The sequence below is a fragment of the Eptesicus fuscus genome, chromosome 18 (genome assembly GCF_027574615.1).
Source record: "Eptesicus fuscus isolate TK198812 chromosome 18, DD_ASM_mEF_20220401, whole genome shotgun sequence".
NCBI classification, from domain to species: domain Eukaryota; kingdom Metazoa; phylum Chordata; class Mammalia; order Chiroptera; family Vespertilionidae; genus Eptesicus; species Eptesicus fuscus.
Genome location: NC_072490.1, coordinates 14171013 through 14191279, shown reverse-complemented (window position 1 = coordinate 14191279; position 20267 = coordinate 14171013). Strand labels below are relative to the sequence as shown.

At 46.1% G+C, this 20267-nt stretch overlaps 1 protein-coding gene across 1 annotated transcript in view; it reads left to right on the top strand.

Moving 5' to 3' along the window:
- TGFBR2 (transforming growth factor beta receptor 2) overlaps nucleotides 1-9991 on the top strand; it is a 77928-nt gene extending 67937 nt beyond the window's left edge. Inside the window, exons 6-7 of the mRNA XM_008153853.3 lie at nucleotides 5138-5265; nucleotides 7476-9991. Of these exons, the coding sequence (XP_008152075.1) occupies nucleotides 5138-5265; nucleotides 7476-7655 (308 nt within the window). The 3' untranslated portion in view covers nucleotides 7656-9991. The remainder of the gene's footprint in view (nucleotides 1-5137; nucleotides 5266-7475) is intronic.
- The last annotated feature ends 10276 nt before the right edge of the window (nucleotides 9992-20267 follow it).

Genomic DNA, 20267 nt, shown 5'->3' with positions numbered 1-20267 from the left:
AGAATGGCTCCTGCGCGTACTGTCAGCTTGCTGCGGTCTTGTGAGACTGACAAAGAGTGCAAATGCATCAAAAAGAAAGAAAAGGGAAAAAAAATAAGAGGGGTGGGAGAGAGAAGGACCAAAGACCAAAAAGACTGGGATGGAAGCACTTGGTTTTGCTGGATTTCAGGGGAGGCTTACTTGGAAGGCAGATAGAAAAACTCGGGGGCCCTGGTTCGGGGAAAACTGTCAACAACTTCTCTGCACCGTGAGGCTGGAGCTGCAGTCCGCGCGGCAGCTGGGGGCCAGATGCTGGCTTGCAGAGGAGTGGCTTTGCTGTGCAGAGACCGGCCCTGGAGTGCTGCCCAGCTGGGAGGAGGGAGGCAAGTGTGGTTTCTCTCCAGGGCCTCCCACACACCCAGCAACACTCGCATGGACACCAAACAGCAGAGAAAGTAAAGGAAGCTGCGAGGGCCTGGGGGGTGAGGGTAAGGGTGGGGGGCTTCTGTCAGGGACAAGACTGCGGGGAAAGGCAGGGGAAGGGAAAGAAGTCGGAAAGAAGAGCACGTTCTCACGCAGTGAAGTGAAGATGTTTCTCGGGAAAGGTGTGTGAGGCCCTCTAGATCCTGAGGTGTAGAGCCTCATACGCCTGGGGTGGGAAGCAGCCCGTGGGTGAGACGGGGGCTTGGTTTGAGCCCGTAGTGGTACTGTCTGGGCATCTGCCTTGGGTTGGGTGCCGCAGAGCCTGGAACAAGAATTTGGGTGCGTGTAGTTCTTTGGGAATAGATCTCAGGAAATGCCAGCGAGGGAGCGGGGAAGTGAGTCATGAAAGGGAAGGAAGCCAGAGAGTGGTGTGTCGGCAAGCGGGTCTCCACTGTGGACAACTGGAGCTTAACCTCGCTGGGGACCCGGGGTGCCAGGTCGGACGTGCACCCCGGCCTCGCACCACCGATTCAGGAGGAAGCTGGGTGTTTATCTCCCAGCGCCCATCCGTCTTTGGTCAAGGGCTGCTCCCGGGACCAGGTGGGAGGGTGAACTGCCAGCTCGGCCCGCGTGCATGGAAAGGGTAAGTGTAGAGGGGGGTGTGGCCAGCGGTCGGTCCTATAGCAGTTTACAGTGGTCCCCCTTACCCGCAGTTTCAGCTACTGCAGTCATTCAAAGCTATTAGATGGACAATTCCAGAAACAATTCATAAGTTTTAAATTGCACAGTGTTCCGAGTGGCGTGGTGAAATCGTGCTTAGGCCTGCTAGGGAGGGGAATCACCGCTTTGTCTAGCATATCCACGCCGTTTACGTTCTCCCAACTGCCAGGCCCATCATAGCCGCTGGGTCATCAGATCCACTGCCTTGGCATCTTATTGCTTGTGTCCAGGTCAACCTTGTTTCACTGAGTAATGGCCCCGAAGCACAAGAGTGGTGTTGCTGGCAATTTGGATGTGCCAAAGAGAAGCCGGAAATTGCTTCAAGTGAAAAAGGTGAAAGTGCTTGACTTAATAAAAATGAATCACACACACACACACACACACACACACACACACACACACACATATTGGAGGGTGGCACGCTGCACGATTTCAGGCATTTGCTCGAGTCCTAGAGCATACCCCCCTCGGATAAGAGGGGCTACGGTACAGAGTAATGATGGAGGGCACTGACTTCCCTCATTTTGTGGATATGGGAACCGAGGCATCAAGTGCACACGTCTCTTATCCAAGTCCTCCTATCTGGTTCACGATGGAGCCAGGGCAAACAAAGCTGACAATACCCCAACCTGTGACGCATACTGTTAGCACTATTTCTTTTAAGGGCTAAACTCAGTCTTACTCTCTCGAGTCTTTGCTTTTTTTCTTAGAGGCATTTCCAGATTTTTTTAAAGGGTGGTTCTCGTTCTAGGTCAGCCAGGGATGGCACTCTTTGAACTAATCCCACTCACCCCTTAACTTGCTGCCTCTGCAGTTCACCACAGAAGGGAGGCCTGGGCATTGTTTGATCAAAGGCACACAGAGGAACTCTAGAAAATACTGCCATAATTCTCTTGCCAACCATGCCCTGACTTGGTACCTGCAGTGTAAAATGCAGCAGTCTCCTTTTCCCCACCTCCCCCGCCCCCCCGCGTCCCCCCCCCCCTCCGCCCCCGGTCCTCCAGCTCCCCTAACCCCAGAATGGTGCAATGTCGGTACAGAAGAGCAGTAGGGAGAGGGGTGCGCTTGGCCATCAGTGGTGTCTCTGCAGCGCTTGTTTAGGAATGACAAACCATAACATCCAACGGGTCCCAGAAGGTTCCCCTTTTCGGGTCCTCTGGTGGGAAGGGCCTAGCCCAGGCAGCCAGGGACACATTTGTCACGTTGGTGACAGGCATGTTCCCAGCTGTGCTTGTTCTGGGTGGGGGAGAAAGAGGTCTCTGAAAGGCTGGGTAGCGAGGAGAAAGCTTCCTAAAAAGGCAAAGCCGTCCCATCAGAGTGACAGTGATGCAGTCGGCAGTTCCGAGCGCTCTTCCCGGAATCCAGTGCACCCTTTGGCCTTCGTTTTCTCAACTGTGAAAACGAGGTGCTGGGTCACATCTCTGAAGACTCTCCTTTAGCATTCTCTGACCCATTTGAAACCCTTAGAGTATCTGTAATAACTTGTATTCATTTCCTCTGTCGAGATGCAGCGCGTATTCCTTGCAAAACATTTAGAGCAATGCCATGGACCTGTGATCTGTGGTCCTCCAACTGGTTGTTTCAGATTTGAGACGTGGAGGAGGATGGAAGCGAGAGCAGGTGGTTAGTAGCTTTAGTAGCAATCTGGTGTTGCCATGACACCCAAGTGGAATTCATTTTCCTTGTAATTCATTTCTATAGCGTTTCCCGGAAGTCTCACTCCCCAATGAACCGGGGGCAAAACATTTGCTTTTTGTTAGTTTGGTGTGTTTTTTTTTAAATAAAGAAATATATGGCTAAGGGACAAATAACAAGGGGAAAATTTAAATCACTTTTAATCCCACCCTTTAGCCTTTAGCCACTTTTGTGAAACGAGGGGCAAGGAGTTAAGAGAGATTTGCTTTTGTCTATATCTATCTAGTGATTTTGTACTTTTAATTATCTGCATTTTCTGAAATAAAAATACTTAAAGAAGCAACGTGAAAAATAAACAGGGATAAAAGATATGTAATCCGGCCCCAGCAGTTTCGCACTGGTTGGGGAGTTGCAAGACACAAAACTCAGCCTCTTCCTAGGGACTTGACAGTTTGGTAGAAGCGAAGAGAATGGAAGAAATAAATGAACAGCAGGCAAATCAAAACTCAGATCTCACCCCAAGAGCAGTATGGGTTAAATGCTGTGAACCCCTAAAGGCAAAAGCGTACACACAGCAGGGTGGTTTGTGCTTGTCTTTGTGTGAAGGGAGGCCTTCTTTCCAAATTTCTCTATTACAAACGATATAGAAAGACAACATCTTGCAACTCTCCTGATTGGGTGAGGCTGAAGAAGATATGGATTCGAGCAGGGTTCTGGGAAAGAGGGAAAAATACCAAATAAACAAACAAGAGCAAGCCATCTATTTTCACAAAATGTCATTTTGCCTTGAAAGCTTCTTCACGTCTTAGCCTGGGAGGGCCAACGAGAGAAAGTTTTACTCATTAAACAGGATTGTTTTGCAGCTATAGGTCAAAGGTCCTCTTTCCTTGGGAGAAGAATGTTGCATCCAGCCTCCTGTCCCCTTTTAGCTCTGATATGTTTCTATCTTTTAAATTTTCCCGTGCCTCCCTGACATGTATTATTAGCCCACCCACTGGAATTAGTGTGCTGTTTTAAGTAAGATTCAACCGGGGTTTATACATTGCTACTCTGGACAGGATCCACAGTCATTCGTTCACTCATTCTTTCATTCATTCATTCACTCACCAAAGCCCTTGTTGGGAGCCTTTTGTATGGGAGGCCCTCTCATGGGTGCTGGAAATACAAGAATGAGAAAGGAACTCTGAATCGGCCCTCGAATGCTCACAGTCTAGTTGGGTAAGACAAATAAGCAGGTGATTATATTAAAATAGAACACATGATAAAGTAGGGCTCTGCCCAGGACATCTGATCAAGAATGGCTTGGGGTATATTCAAGAAAGTTTCTATAAAGAAATTGATCTTAGTTGAAACCTGAAGCCCTAGTGAGGGGTTACATCATGTTCTATTGTCTTTACAACTTGTCTCACTGAAGGAAAATTACTTTTTAAGTTTTTGTTTATTGATGTTATTATTAATCGCTCCCCTCTCTCATCTTACTAAACAGCGTTTCGCAAACTTTTTCTCATCACTGCTATCCTAAGGAGACTTTATAGACATTTTTTTTCTAAACCATGAATTCCCATGAAAGTATACATAATATACCATTTTAACCATTTTTAAGTGTATAATTAATTCACTAGCATTAAGTACATTCACAATGTTGTGCAATCATCACCATTATCCATTTCCAGACTTTTTTTTTATTTTCCCCAACTGAATCTCTGTAATCTGCTAAGTACTAATGCTCCATCTTTTCACCCTGGCAACCACTGTTCTACATTCTATCTCTAAGAATTAGTCTATTCGAAGTACCTCACGTAAGGAGAAACATACAATATTTATCTTTTTTGTCTGGCTTCTTTCATTGAGCATAATGTTTTCAAGGTTCATCCGTACTGTAGCATGTATCAGAATTTCATCCCTCCCTAGGCTGAACATTGCCATGAACTCAACACCACCTATGAAATCTGTTTTTGTACTCTGGACCATGGTCGGGCTACAAACCACTCTAGTGTGTAAGACTGTTCCCACCTCCCAAGAAAGAACCAGTTTTGCTCCATTGGGGCAATGTCACCTCATTGAGAAGGCCTGTGTTCAAATGGAAGCTTGCTGACCTTGCTGGTCTTGAGCTCCACTCTGTCCCCACCTGTTAGCCCGATCAATACCTAGCACAGAGCAAGCACTTGGTCGTCATTTGTGGAATACTCCTCAAGCTCCTTCTACAAACACTCCTTCCTTCTAGTTTTAACCCAAGATTAAAAATTGCACTCAGAGTTGTCGCAGCTATATCTTGACACTCAGTGCCGCAGCAGTCCAGCCAGCCTTCCCAACATGCTCCTGGCCCCCCGACTGCAGACACTCTTCTCAATGGCCCTGTGTTCGTCTGCTTTCTTAACAGAAGTGAAAGAGTATGAGCCTCCATTTGGTTCCAAGGTGCGGGAGCATCCCTGTGTCGAAAGCATGAAGGACAATGTGCTGAGAGATCGGGGACGACCGGAAATTCCCACCTCCTGGCTCAACCACCAGGTAAGGGGTGGCTGTTGTGAGGAGAGAATCTGAGCGGCCCCTCAGGTAGGAGAGAATTCTGGGCTATTGGGCTTCCATCGGAGGGCAGGTTCCCTTGTGTTCTGTGATCCCATTAGGTTTTGTTTAGAAAGAAAATTTCAGTCGAGTGGGGTGACCCTGTTATTGTAAGTCCCAACTGGCAGGTAGATACAGCGTTCAGAGAGGGCTCACGATCATCATTTGAAGAGCATTCTCCCATTGTCCAAGGCCCCTCGGTTCCAGTTAAAATATTTTGTTTGCGGCCTCTGCCACTCACCTCTAGACCTTTACCTAGGGAGTTTATGTTTTGTTCCCTTCTGGGTTCCACATGTTTTCTGGAAACTTTCAGCTGTAGAAGGAAATACTGAGCAGAGAGAAATCAGCAGAGTGTGTCGGCCCGCGGGGCTGAGAGGCGACTGCCGTGCGCCCAGGGCCGCGTGCAGGCCTATGCAGGCTGAGTACAGAGCTGAGAATGAAAGAAAGCAAAGAGGAGGGACATGCAAATGAACAAACAGAGAGTCTGTTTGTTGGGAACATCCTAATGGCTTTATTTTTTCTTTTCAAGAAATGGTTGGTAAGGCCATCTATAGCAGGCCAGTCATTCTGGACTTATCCAAATTCTCTGTTGGGGGGCATTTGCATTCGGGTGAGGGCAGTGGTCAGAGAAAAAGAGCAAAGTGATAGGCTGTGAGCACACACCCAGGACAGCCGTGACTGAAGCACGAGGGGGAGCAGTGTGCCCCGTGTCACGGACAGAGCTGTCCTTTCTAGTGGAAAACCTCCTCTTGCCTTGGATGAATCGTCATCCAGTGCAAGCTGGCGCTGTCCCAGCTTTTCCTAAGGGCCAGGCGAATGAATTCGGGTAAGAAACAGAAACAAGAAGTCATGCCAGAGGGAAGACAGATGGAGCAGGAGGCCTGGCCTGGCCTGGGCGGGGCCTGGCCTAGAGCTACTTCCCAGGACAAAAGCTAACAAAGCTGGGGAGAGTGACCCCGCCATGGCGGTCCAGGGCTGAGCCCCGGGGTTTCGGGCAAGGCCTCTTAGACTCTGATGATAGGAGACTGTGGGGCGTTAACTCTGAAATCACAAGGCACTCGTGTTATTCCTTTGCAACGCGCCTCCTAAACTGTGCAGTTCTTGTAATGAAGCCATGATTCATGATTATAAAATTCTGGAAAGAATTTGCATAATACATTTTTCCCCTTAATGAGATTTGTTGCCCTATTGATTTCAAGTTAATGCTTAATATTTAATTTAATTTACTGCCTGTAATTACAGTGTCAGAATAAAATAAATGTTACTTGTGTACCAACAATAACACTCCACTCTTAACAGGGCCATCAATCAATACCGTCAATTAGGTGAATTATACAATTAATTCAACATCATGAACGTGATCCCCGGCAGGGCAGGGAGGGGCTCTGAGGTGTGTTAGGAAAGTTACAAGTAGGGGGAGCGTGCTGCTTCTCAGGGCAGTGCTGGGAGTCATCAGGCCCACCTGGTGAGTGGTCCCCACAGATAAGAGTGTTGAGCCTAATTGTCCGGAGCACACCCCTTCTGCCTACAGGCTGTCTGTTTACCCCAGGCCTGCTTTATTTCCCACAAGGACTTGAAATAATAGCAAAAATATTTGCAATGCAAAGTAAACATTCAAGCCCTGGAAGAAGACCCTCCCCAGGGTACTGGGCAGCATTTCCTGGACGGGCCTTTTGAATGGGGGCCATTAATGGGGTCAGGTTGAACCCTCAGAAAAGGCCTGGAATCAGGCAGGTCTGACCCACAAAGACAACTGTTTCGCAGGGCCCAGCCTAACGCTGGGGAGAAGTGGGGCAGCTCTGACTGGTATTCGGTCCCGTGATATGGTATGGAGGCACTTCCTGGGAATGTTCAGGACCCCAGAAGCCTACTGAGGGTCCTTGAGCTGTCTCTCCGTTTCACGACTTATTGTGATCAAAAGGCAGCAGAGCGGACAGGTCCAACAGGTGTCCAGGGCTATGCACAGCCCCCTGCACAGCCCCCTCACTCTGCATGCCACTGGCTGGCCTCGCACCACGAGCGCTCGGTCGAAACGGTTCAATGCATGGGCTCTTTCCCACCTGGCCTGCACTGCGGGAACAAGGGACCATCTGGCCCTCCGTGGAGCCCAGCAACACACCTGCTCATGTTGCCTGTGGACTTCTCTTCCTCTGCAGGGCATCCAGATGGTGTGTGAGACTCTGACCGAGTGCTGGGACCACGACCCAGAAGCCCGCCTCACGGCCCAGTGTGTGGCCGAGCGCTTCAGCGAGCTGGAGCACCTGGACAGACTCTCGGGGAGGAGCTGCTCCGAGGAGAAGATTCCCGAAGATGGCTCGCTGGGCACCACCAAATAGCTCTTCCAGGGCAGGCTGGGCCAAGTCCAAAGAACAGAGGCAGCGGAAGCTGCCCCTAAGCCGACGGATGCTTCCTGGAAAACCAGGGCTCACTATCCTCCCTGTAAGCGATGGGACTGAGCAGAAAACAGCTGGCCGGGGTGGGTGACATGAAGCATTCTATGCCTTTGACGTTGTCATAGGATAAGCTGTGTTAGCAGTTCCTCAGGAAATGAGATTGACTTTTATAATAGCTAATAACATTTGCACTTTATTAATGCCTGTATATAAATATGGAATAGCTATGTTTTATATATATATCTATATATGTCTATATCTATATATATATACACAGCCATACTCTGGAAAGAGATAAGGAAAAAGATAAGGTTTTCCCAGGAAATTGGTTTGATTGGAGAGCTCCAGAGCTGAGCACAGAAGAAGGGATCCATGACAACATTAGCACTTGACAATCACATGTGGGATGGGTGGTTCTCTGACTACATGGGGGGAGGGAGGGGCTGGCTGGCATTAGGAGAGAGGCTCCGTGTCCCACAGTCTGCTATGGCCACGTTGCACTTGCTTCTGCAAAATCATTCCCTGTGTGCAGGCCCTCATCTGTCCATGGAGCTACTTAAGAGTCCCACTGTTTGGGGACCAGATCCTGGGGCTCCTTGTGCCACTGTTTCTCCTGGACTGTTCACTTGAGCTTCAGGCCCCACATCTGGCCGGCCTCGCACCACCTTCCTCAACTAGCGCAGAAATGTGGCCCCATCTCTAACGGTTAAATATTCTTGAGCACCGTTTTTGCCTTCACTGGCTGCAGAAAAATCAGGACAAATTTCCTTGTCCATGAAATCGCTATACCTTCTACTAATATGATATATAAATATATATATTTTATTCCCCCCCCCCATACCTATGTTACTCTTGTTCGCTCCCAGCACTTCTCCCTTTCCTAAAAAGGATCAAATCTCCCCAGAGTTCCTCGTGTTTAACTTTTCAACGCGCTTGGAGTGAGTCTCCAGCTTTCTAAGCAACACCAGTAGCTTGCGTCTCCCGGGCTCCCGAGTGCCCAAGTGTATCTTGGTCTGGTGAGAAGGATTTGAGCTTGAGCTGCGCAATACCGCCCCAGTTGGGACTGCATCCTCGGGCACTCTGAGCATGTGTTTTGCTTGGCCAGCACTGCATTTCACAAAATGGAGCCAGTTTTTACATGTTTGGAGATTTTACACGTACACACACAATCTAGATCCTCAAGTGAGACTAGATAGCAGATGGTTTTCCGTTCTCTCTGGCCCACATCACTCATAAAATGAAGGTGTGGAAGCACTTAGAAAGCTGCTTCACTTCTTGATGTAAACATTGGCGCTTTCTGCCCACCCCCGCCCCACCCCGGACCAAGGACCCCTGTAAGCTTCCTTCCCCTCTGTATTATGGAGGGGGGTCCTTTCCTCCAAGAAGATTGCATCATGATCACCAGTCTCCATCACACCAGCCTTCCCAACCTTGCAGAATCTCCTAGTGAGGATTCGAGGGTGGGACACAGGAGTCCTATTTGAAGTTAGGAAATCCGCGTGGCTGAGAACAAAGAATGAGCTTTAATACTCCATAGGAAACTTGTTCTTCCACAAACAAGTGTCAATGCTGCAAATAATCTTTTTTTTTTTTTTAAGAAGCTACTTATTTTCTGCCAAATATAGGAATATTAGAGACTTCGCCGTGAGTAAATCAGCTCTATGTGGATTTTGAAAGAGCTCATCTCATTGGGGTTTTAGCAGACATACTGAAGTTTGGGGTTTGGGAGTAGGTGGAACTTCTAGGCACCCTGTCCCGTGGGGGTGGAGGGGGTATGAGGGGCTGAAACGTAAGGACAGGTTGGCTACAATACATGGGAAGTGCCCAGAAATTCCGAGCACTTTAAGGCTTGTTGACACCGCCCAATAGCTGTTGCTCATTGACCTCTAGTGGCGAATTTCTAGAATACTGGTCTATTAATGATTCCAAAGAGCTTTATCACTTCTGGGTCAGCATAAACTGGAATGTAGAATCAGATGATACTGTGGCTTGATTTGTTTATGTGTTGTTGTTTTTCTTATTCGAGAAGACGACCAAGGAATAATCTGTAGTTCCTAAAAATACTGACTTTTTTTTTTTTTTACTACTCTACACAAAGGGAAAGTTTTATTCTTTTATGGAACACTTCAGCCATACTCATGTATTAAAATAGGAATGTGAATGCTATGTACTCTTTTTATATCAAATGTCTCAAGCACTTATTTTCATACTGTGCATCGTTCGTCTTTTATATAAATAAAATGTTTATTAGATTGAATAAAGCAAAAGTACTCAGGTCAGCTTCTTGTCTCCTGTCCCTATTCATAGTAGCCAAGCCCTGTAGCCTCACTTGGTTATTTTGCAGTTTATGTAGAAAAATATCACAAGACATAATCCTCTCCAACTTTTCCATTTGCATCCTTCTTCAACTGACAGCCTCAGATCCCCTAAAAAAAAAAGTATTCATAGCAGCAGTTCAATAGATGCAGCCGACGCTGTGGGTGGCCTGCCTGACCCAGGGCCCAAGCAGGTCCCTCTGCATCCCCTGGCTGCCTGCTTAGCCAGTTCCCCGCTCCCCACCGTCCATGGAGCTGCCTCCATCCCCATGACTGCTTCTCCCAGGGCGTGGCTCAGCCAAGGTTGCTGCATAAAGAGCACGTGCCTCTTTCTTCTATTTCCGCCTTTCTCTACACGAGCAGCTGGCTGATGACTGTCTTCGACTTCTGCCAGATGTCATGCTTCGTCCCTCTTCCTTTCTACCCAGCCACAGTGTCCCACCTGAGGCTTGTAACCAGCCTATCTGCATCATCAGGCGCATGTACCCTGGGCAGTTGGCTCAAGGTCATCACTTTCCGGTGACAAAGCATGTGTGGTTTTTCTGCCCCAACTTGAAGCCCCCTCTTTTGGAATCAGAGATCCTGTGGCTTCTTCCATGTTATCAGCTGGGTGCTACACAGTTAAGGTTCTGCAGAATTAAGAAGGTCGTGCCCACCTCAGCACTACTGACATTCTATGTTAGATGATTGTTTGGGGAGAGGCCTGTCCCTTGCACTGTAGGTTGTATAATAGCATCCCTGCCCTCTGCCCTCTAGATATCAGTAGCACTCACCCCACAGCTATGGCAACCAAAAATGTCACCATTATTGCCAAAAATGTCTTCTGGGGGAGACAGAAACTGCTCTAGCAGAGAATCACCGACCTAGATGATGATGTGGTCCTACACTACTGTGGGCACTAGTTAGAGACATAGCTGAGTGCCTGAAGCCAGTTCCAGCATGTCATAATTGCAAGAGTTTCATCAAAAGGTTGATGGAACATGGGGACTCAACAAGGGCTGAGTCACATATGTAGTCACCTGTTGGAATGGCTAAAGGCATTTCCCCAAACCTGAATAGGATGATTGTTTGCTGCCAGACAACTCAGGGCATCTTAATCTACATGTTATTGCCTCCTATTGGCCAAACACCTGAACAGCCGTAGGCTATTCCCCAATCTGACAATGCTTCTGTATGAAACCCTTCCAAGTATATATCTCCACCTTGCCTTAGGACAGTTTGTGTCAATAAAAAGCAAGGGGTCCTGAGACAAGGGGAACTAAGAACTTGGCTTCTTTAGCCAGTCCCCTTTGACCCCCAATGCCTCTTAAAATTATCTTTTGTCTTTGGACTCCTACTTAATCTACACACAGCCTTTCTCCAGATTGCTGAACCCTTCTTAATGCTGGAACAAGAACCCCAGCATCTGAGCGAATAGATGGCAATTTTAGCAGTTACTAATTTTAGTAGTTACCTGCTCCTCCATTTGCCAGCTATTTGACCTGGGCAAGTGACATAACCTTTCCATGCCTCAGTTTCTAATGGGATCTTATGCTCCTCCACCTATGCAGGATACTGTTGTGACAGGAAATACATGCAAGGCTCTGTGTCTTGACCTTGGAAAGCCTTCCCATAGCCAATATTAAGTTGGTTTAGTACAGTGGTCAGCAAACTCATTAGTCAATAGAGCCAAATATCAACAGTACAACGATTGAAATTCCTTTTGAGAGCCAAATTTTTTAAACTTAAACTTCTTCTAATGCCAGTTCTTCAAAATAGACTCACCCAGGCCATGGTATTTTGTGGAAGAGCCACACTCAAGGGGCCAAAGAGCCGCATGTGGCTCGTGAGCCGCAGTTTGCCGACCACGGGTTTAGTATGTCAAGGGCTGCTTTCCCAAAGAGGCAGATTTCGAGGTAACCCGAGAGAGCATTAACCACCCAGAGGAGAACTGGGCACATATCGCAGGCCTGCCGATGAGGAAGGCCCTGTCCTAAGAGGATCGATCCCCCGAGGCGAACTCTCCTTTGCCAGGACCTGCTATGGCAGCAGGTTCTATTCTCCACCAGCTCTGCAGGCTGGATGGCGTGCCCATTTTACAGATGAGAAATCATGCCGGGAGGGCTCCAGGAATAGGCCTCCAATCTCCAGGAGGTAGAATCTGGGTGCACAGCCAAGTTGTCTTGAAATGGGAATTTGGAATAAGTTGGAATAACAGTTTGGAATGATGCTTGGTTCTCTCCTTATGCTGTCTCCTGTGGGAACTGGCCTGCCCGGTGGAATGAGGCCTCCCTCCCCATCTCCAGGGCTCTCATTGTTCTCATCTCCCCACTGCATGCGTGTCTGTTTGCTCAGTGAGGGCAGGGAAGGTGCTTTTCCATTTCTATTGCCATTCTGGATCTCCATTCGCCTGGTAAGTGTTGTCTCAATTCTTGCTGAGAGAGCCACTGAGAGATGAATGACTCTGTGTGGACAGCGCTGCCCAACCTGTGAAATGTGCCCTGGTATTTCAGATGATTTCAGATGGTGCCAACCTTAGAAAACATTAGTTCAGTGGGTCTGTTTTTATTTTAATGTATATTAGGAAAAATAAACACATTGCACGTGAGCCTTCACAAATATCATCACCTGAAATACAGCTGAGTTTAAAAACTGGAATTGATTTTTTTAAATGCACTAAGTACATGATGGTATTTATTCTTGGCAACTACAGGGGATATGAATATGAATGATTGATGTTAGCTCCACGCAAGGAAGCAAATCCACGTCAATTGCGAACATATATCGAGCACTCAGTAAGTGCCAAACAGGCTTCTCTGTTCTATTTTCTTTATCTGCTTTAATCTTCACCACACACTTAGGAGGTAGTCTTTCCTCCATATTAGAGATGAGGAAACTGAGGCAGATAGGAACGTCATGCTCACAGTCCCCAGGGAGCAATCTTTAGGCTGGGATTTGAACAGAAACAGACACAGCATCCACACGCCTGCTTGAACAGGAGATGCAGCTGTAGTTAGAGAACAAGATGGATGGACTGACTCCTTAGCCTTCAAAACAGAGGAGGAAGATGCAGTTTGCCCTGGAGGGGAGCGGTGGCCATCAGGGAGCCCAAGGAAAGTCACTCCTCAAAGGCACATGGACTCTGGGCTCCAGCCCAAGAACTTCAGCCAAAACAGGAGCCAAGGTCCTCTGACCCCCTGCGGGCTCCATTTTGTCAGGGTTATTTCAGTTCTCGCTACTGCAAGGTCAGGGGCATTCCCAGTTGGCAGTGAGTCTCCCAGTGCCCTCTACAGGGACACCCTCTCTCCCACCAGTCAGCAGCTTTTGAATGCAGGCTCTTTGTGCCCAGGAGCTTCTAGCTGGTGGTGCTGGTTTTTGTTTGAACTTCTCTATGCAAATGACATGCTAATGTGCAGCCCTGAGGGAAATGCCTTTCCTAGGTGACTGACAGAAAACCTTTCATTTAAACCAGTGTCCATCCTTTTTCACAAAAGTCACAGCAGTTGGCATCTGCTCATTTTGTTCATTTTCTTCCTGAAATAGGCTGCCTAATCGTTGCTTATCACATTTCCAATTAGTTTTTTTTTTTAACTTGAATAGTTATAGATCCAGACTATGGGTTTGGGGACACAGCTTTCAGGCCTACTTTGCAAACTGAGCTGATAAAGACAAGATTGTGAACTTTCCAACATTACATGGCCTGCCAATCAGCCTCACAGGGTGTAATTTAATTCTAATACACCTCCTGCTCTTTGGTGCATTTAAAAATAACTTGTTAACACTCTTCCTCTTCTAATTAAGCTAAAATTGCATACACTGTGAAATGTTCTCTCCTTTTTACACGCATGTGCGCGCGCGCACACACACACACACACACACTTGATCATTAAAAGTCACTTCTGCACATAGCCTGTGCAGCACAGTGCATCTGAAATTGTCCCCAACGTCTCCTCTCCATCCATGCCCGAGATGGCAGACAACAGAATAACCACAGCCCCAGTGTCCTAGGGCCATCCAAAAAGATAAATGCCTTTGAAATTCCTGTTTGCCTGAATAGTCAGATCAACATTGCTAGAACAGGGCCTCTAGAATCAGACCGCTTGGTTCAAAGCCCATCTCTGCTACTGACTAGCCCTGGACTTTGTGTTTTGGTTTCTCAGTGTGTAAAATGGGGAAATGACAGGACTGACCTGGGAGAGTAGTAAGAATAGGGTTATCAGAGAAAAACAACACCACATGATTTCATTTATATGTGGAATCTAAAAAACAAAACAAAACAAAACAAAACAAATACAAAACAGAAATAGACTCACAGATATGGAGAACAAAGGGAGGGGTGCCAGATGTGAGGGGCATTAGGGTTGGCTGGGTAAAAAAGGAGAAGGGATTAAAATGAAACAAAAATTACCAATTATAAAAACAGTCATGGGGGTGTAAAGTACAGTCAATAATAGTGTAATAAGGACTCATGGTATTAGATAGATACTAGACTTATTGTGGGGATCACTATGTAAGTTACATAAATGTCTAATTGCTATGTTATACCCCTGAATATTGCATGTCAATTATAGTGAGAAATTTAAAAATAAAATGTCGCTAAATAGAAGTGGAAGGGGATAGATGAACCAAAAATGGCCTGCTGTCCAACATCTGCCTGTGTGTGTGGTGGTGGTGGTGGTGGTGGTGGTGGTGGTGGTGGTGGTGTGTGTGTGTGTGTGTGTATGTGTTGGTGTGTGTGAGTGTGCTGATCTCACCAGCTCACCATTTTGGAATCATTTTCTTAAAATGAATCAAGCCAGAAAGACATTCTGGAATCTTGTTTTTTTTTTTTTTTTTTTTTTTTTTTTTTTTTTTTTTTTTTTTTTTTATTTTTATTTTTATTTATTTATTTATTTTTTTTAATTTAATCTTTATTGTTCAGATTACATTGTTTCTCCTTTTTCCCCACATATCTCCCCACCACCCAGTTCCTACCCCCCCTCTTCCCTTACCTCCCCCCCCCCCCCCCGCTGTCCTTATCATAGGTGTATGATTTTTGTCCAGTCTCTTCCCATACTCCCCACACAGACACCCCTTTCCCCCTGAGAATTTCAATCCACTCCCATTCTATGCCTCTGATTCTATTAAGTTCACCAGTTTATTCTGTTCCTCAGATTTTTAATTCACTTGACTTTTAGATTCACTTGTTGATATATATGTATTTGTTGTTCATAATTTTTATCTTTCTTCTTCTTTTTCCTCTTTTTAAAGAATACCTTTCAGCATTTCATATAATGCTGGTTTGGTAGTGATGAACTCCTTTAGCTTTTTCTTATCTGTGAAGCTCTTTATCTGCCCTTCAATTCTGAATGATAACTTTGCTGGGTAGAGTAGTCTTGGTTGTAGGTTCCTGCTATTCATCACTTTGAATATTTCTTGCCACTCCCGTCTGGCCTGCATGGTTTCTGTTGAGAAATTAGCTGATAATCGTATGGGAGCTCCCTTGTAGGTAACTAACTGTTTTTCTCTTGCTGCTCGTAAGATTCTCTCTTTGTCTTTTGCTCTTGGCATTTTAATTATGATGTGTCTTGGTGTGGTCCTCTTTGGATCCCTTTTGTTTGGGGTTCTGTGTGCTTCCTGGACTTGTAAGTCTATTTCTTTCATCAGGTGGGGAAAGTTTTCGTTCATTATTTCTTCAAATAGGTTTTCAGCATCTTGCTCTCTCTCTTCTTCTGGTACCCCCATAATTCTGATGTTGGTTCGCTTGAAGTTGTCCCAGAGACTTCTTACACTATCTTCAACTTTCTGAATTCTCTTCACTTCATGCTTCTCTGGAGGAGTGTCCTTGGCCTCTTTGTATTCCAAATCTTTGAGTTGATTCTTGCAATCCTCTAGTCTGCTTTTGGGTCTCTGTATAATATTTTTTATCTCAGTCAGTGTATGTTTAATTTCTAGTTGGTCCTTTTTCATATCCTCAAGGGTCTCATTGAATTTATCGGCCTTTTCCATGAAATTCTTGAAAAACCTTATAACCGTGGTTTTGAACTCTATGTCCAGTCGCTTATTCTCCTCCATTTCTTTGGTTTGTGATCTGTTTCCTTGCCTTCTCATATTCTCTGCTTCCCTGGGTTGGTAGGGTAGTTTTGTGTACTAGGTGTCCTATTGGTTCAACGGGTCAGCCTCCCAGTTACTTGAGGTGGACACTCTTGGTGTACCCTTGTGTACTGTGTGTCCCCCAGCAGGAGCTACAGCAAGGGCTAGTTTTCTCCTCCTTTGCTTGGGCGGTTTTGGAGCAGTCTGGAGCTGTAGTTGGTTAAGCTGCCACAGAACAGGCCATTTATATGCAAAAGCCGCTGTGTGGAGCCTGGGCGGGTTTGTAGGATGTGCGGGGCGGGGCCTCGGGGCAGGGCGGGGTCTCAGGGCGTCACTAGGCTGGGGCGTGGCCAACGGCAATGGCTGCCGTCAGCCGTCTCTGCCTTTCCCGTTTCCAAGTCCCTGCGCCCCGCGCTCCAGCGCAGTAAACAATGATTGCTGGGCGCACCACCGCAAAAAAGTCACTCTCACTTTCCGACCCGATGGCCGAGAGTCCAGCTTCTCCCCGTAGGCGTCTGGGTCCCCGAGTGTCCCCAGAAACTGGATTTCAGAGTGATCGGGAGCTTGTCTCCCTGCGGGTGAAGAAAAGCCGCGCACCCAGCCGCCCGCCGCTGCCGGCCCGATTCGCGTGCCTCCGTACCTCAGCTTTTCAGCGATTGTGCTCCTTTCTCTTCTCAGCTGTAAATCTTCCACTCAGCCAGATTTCCCGTGGTTCTGGGTGGTAACGTTTTTGTCTTTTAGTTGTGTTTTTGAAATTGTTGTGTGAGGCAGCAGATTAGTTGTTTAACTATGCCGCCATCTTGGTTCCCTCAGCTGATTCTGGAATCTTGTTTTTAAGAGGCATCAGTTGCCATTATAACTAACATTATAGAATGTAAAATTTAACATTCTAATTAAATTGTAGTGGCTAGTATCCTCAGATTACAAACTCAGGTGTGTAAGAAATGTCACATGTCTTATTTTTCTATAAACCTACTTATTTTTTAATCTGAACCTCTATCCTGCTGGGCTTGTGAGAAATTCAGCCTTTATTTTTGGGACCACCTTCCCCACTAACTGCTAAGGTTTTTACCATTGCTCCAGGTTTTATGCAGCGAAAAGGGGCAAAGGTTTGAGGAGTGCTGGTTTTCGGTTGTCAGTGAAGCTGGTTCCCCACGAGGCCCATTATCCCACTTGCTGCCTTTGCTCAGGTCTGCCTCTCCTCTGCTTCCTTGCCTTTGGGGACTTGGAATTATTCTTGGGAGAACCTGAGGGCCACAGGTCTAAATTTGCTTCCTGGTGCACCATGGCTACTCTCTTAAAACCCACCAGGCCCTCAGCTCCTTGCCTTGGAGAAATAGGCAGGAGATGCCCATGACTGTCACTCATGGGAATTCTCGACTTCTCATCTTTTTCTTAGCCCAAGCTCTGCTCCTGCTCTTTGCTCAACAGATTTTGGTACCCTATCAACTTGGAGCCTGAATTATTAGCAACTAAGTAATTAGTTTGCTTAATCTTCAAATCTTCCCCAGAGAAGGACACATTTGCATTCCATCTCTCTAATGCTTGAAAGAAAGGGAAGAAGAACCAATTGATTATTTTTTCCATAATGAGAGGGAATGTTCACATCCTGCAACAAAAGAACATCAGGCTTATTTAATATGCATTGCACAGCCTGAAGTATAATAAAGGGAATCACACTTCCATCTGATAGTTTTCTTGAATCTGTGTTCAACCATTTCCGAAATCTCCTAGGTCTGATGGGAGAACAGCTTCTTTCACGGCTAACAGCACTGACAAAATACCAAAAAGAGCACAAAATGGCAGACACAGTGCTTATAGTTGGGATGAGATAATGCAGGTCCATATCCTTTATTTGCTATTTCACATCAAAGAGCTCTGAAAAAAATATACTAGTAGCTAAATGTCCTTCTTCACATAGTTTCTAAACCTGATGGGAGGCTACTTATAGTTGTTCCTTATCCCACTTTGGGTGAATATTTGTTATTTGGCAGAAATATTAATGTGTTTAATTATGGGGATGACACCTACACCACACTTTAGGGTCTCACATAATATCCATCTTACTAGCTTTCTAAAAATCCCCCAAATGTCCAGATTTCTAAATCTATCAGACTCTGGAGGTTTTGAATAGCGTTTGGGAGATAAGCATATGAGTAAGTTTTCTATTCATGATGTGCCTTCGCATGCCCATTCCGGCCAGATCATGGAGAATGACCTATGGGGGGCATGATGATTTCTAGGTAGGTTTGTTAAAGAAGAAAAGGCCTTTTTGAATTCCAAAAGCTGGTGGTGGACTCAAAGCAAGGAGGAAGACAGGTTGAATCAGAACAAGGCTTCTTATGTCAACACCATCAAGTTTAGCCAAGATTCCCCAGGTGAAAGGAGGCAAGGGGACTATGATGTGGAGCAACACCCATGAGGCTGGGGACCAGTGTGCTGGAGAGCTAGAGAAACCATGCAGACTGAGGTTAAGTCATAATCCAGAGAACACCCACACCTCGTTAGAGTGGTGCCTTCATGGGAACAATGAAGGAAACTAAGTCAGATACTCTACAATCTCCAGGATCTAGTTAAGTGAGCATCTCGTGTCTTCTGTGCCAAGGAATCACTTCATTCATCCTTCACACTGAGCATCTGCTGAGAAGCTCCATCCATAGAGCCCACTGAATTTCAACAAGGAGTTGCCCCAGTGCCCCAACAGACATTTCTCAGGCCTCATCTGTTGTGAATGAACCTAAGTCATATTTGCCCGTCATGATTATTGGACTCTTTTGGGAATCAGTAGCTTCCAGTGGTCAGAAGCAGATTATGGCTATAGTTCTCACAACAACCTCCCCAGCAGAAATGACCAACACAAGGAAATCTCAAAGCCTTCAAATCGTAGAATAAAAATTGTTTCAAACTCCCCATCCACATGATACATAGTCTACATTGTTATCAGATATAAGTCAGAATTGCAGAATATTTCACATGTGAGTCTATTCCAGGTAATGCTAGTGAAATGCTAACCAACCCACAACTTGTGATAACTTAAGGTGGTTATGGCTCTAGTTTTACATTCTTGTGAGCAAATATTTAGATATCAAAATCATACTTGTCCAAAGAAGAAAATTATTCTGTGACAAGCCAAATCTAAGTTCTTTTTTAAGGAGGAACATTCCTCTTTTTCTTCAGGGGCACATTTACTAACCCAAACATTCAATACCACAGTTTGTATGCCAACCTTCCTTATTTTCACAATTATTTATTGAGTGATGATTATGTGCTAAGTCTCCAATGGACAATACATCTTAATTTTAAAAAATGCACAGAGATATATAATTGCAAAGAGTGATGCGTGTATTTTAAGAAAATGACAGAGAGCTTATATTGCTGCAGAGTCCTTTTTGGATAGGTGGAGGGCAGATAGAGAAGGCGCCTCCAAGGAACTGCGAATCAGGCTGAAATATAAACTGTAAGCAGATATTTAGTTAGGTGAAGGGGGAAATAGCATCGTAGGAAGAGGGAGTACTACATCCAAAGGTTTTGGTGTGCAGGGTAAAGAGGAAGGGGGTGGGGTGGGATCTGAAAGAAGACTCGTTTTTCTGGCTCTCAGCAAGAGGGAGCAGCACAACTTTAAGTTAAACTGGGGGTTGGCAGGATGCTGGGCCTTGGCAGCCACGTGCAGAATTTGATCTTTATCCTGAAAATTGAAGTCACTTGCCTCTGTAGAGCTTACCTATCAGGACTGAGATCACTTATGTCAACATGATTTAACCATTTGTTTCAGGAGATTCTTGCTCAGAAAGTTAAGACTATAAATCAATGAACAACTTTCCTGTTTGCTTTAGCAAATTCCTGCCAGCCAATTTATCCAAACGCTTGACTTGTCTCTCCCATCAGGACAAGAGACTGCCTCACCTGCAGAAACAGCTTGCTTGTCACACAGCAGCTTATTCATTGGGGCCTGGGTCAAGATTCTCACCTTGCTGTGCCCACCAGTTCTACACTAGGACGTGATGAACTGTGTCCCAATCAGTTTGCCTTGAAAGACCCACTGTAGGCCCCTTGAGCACAGACCGGAAGCCTGTCAATATCCTCCTCCAACCTCTCCCTTTTGAGACACCAAGAAGATTCTTTCAAGGCAATGCTCTCCCGCACTCAATAGGGCTAATTAACTTAGCTTTGCTTGACCACCAGGCTTTCT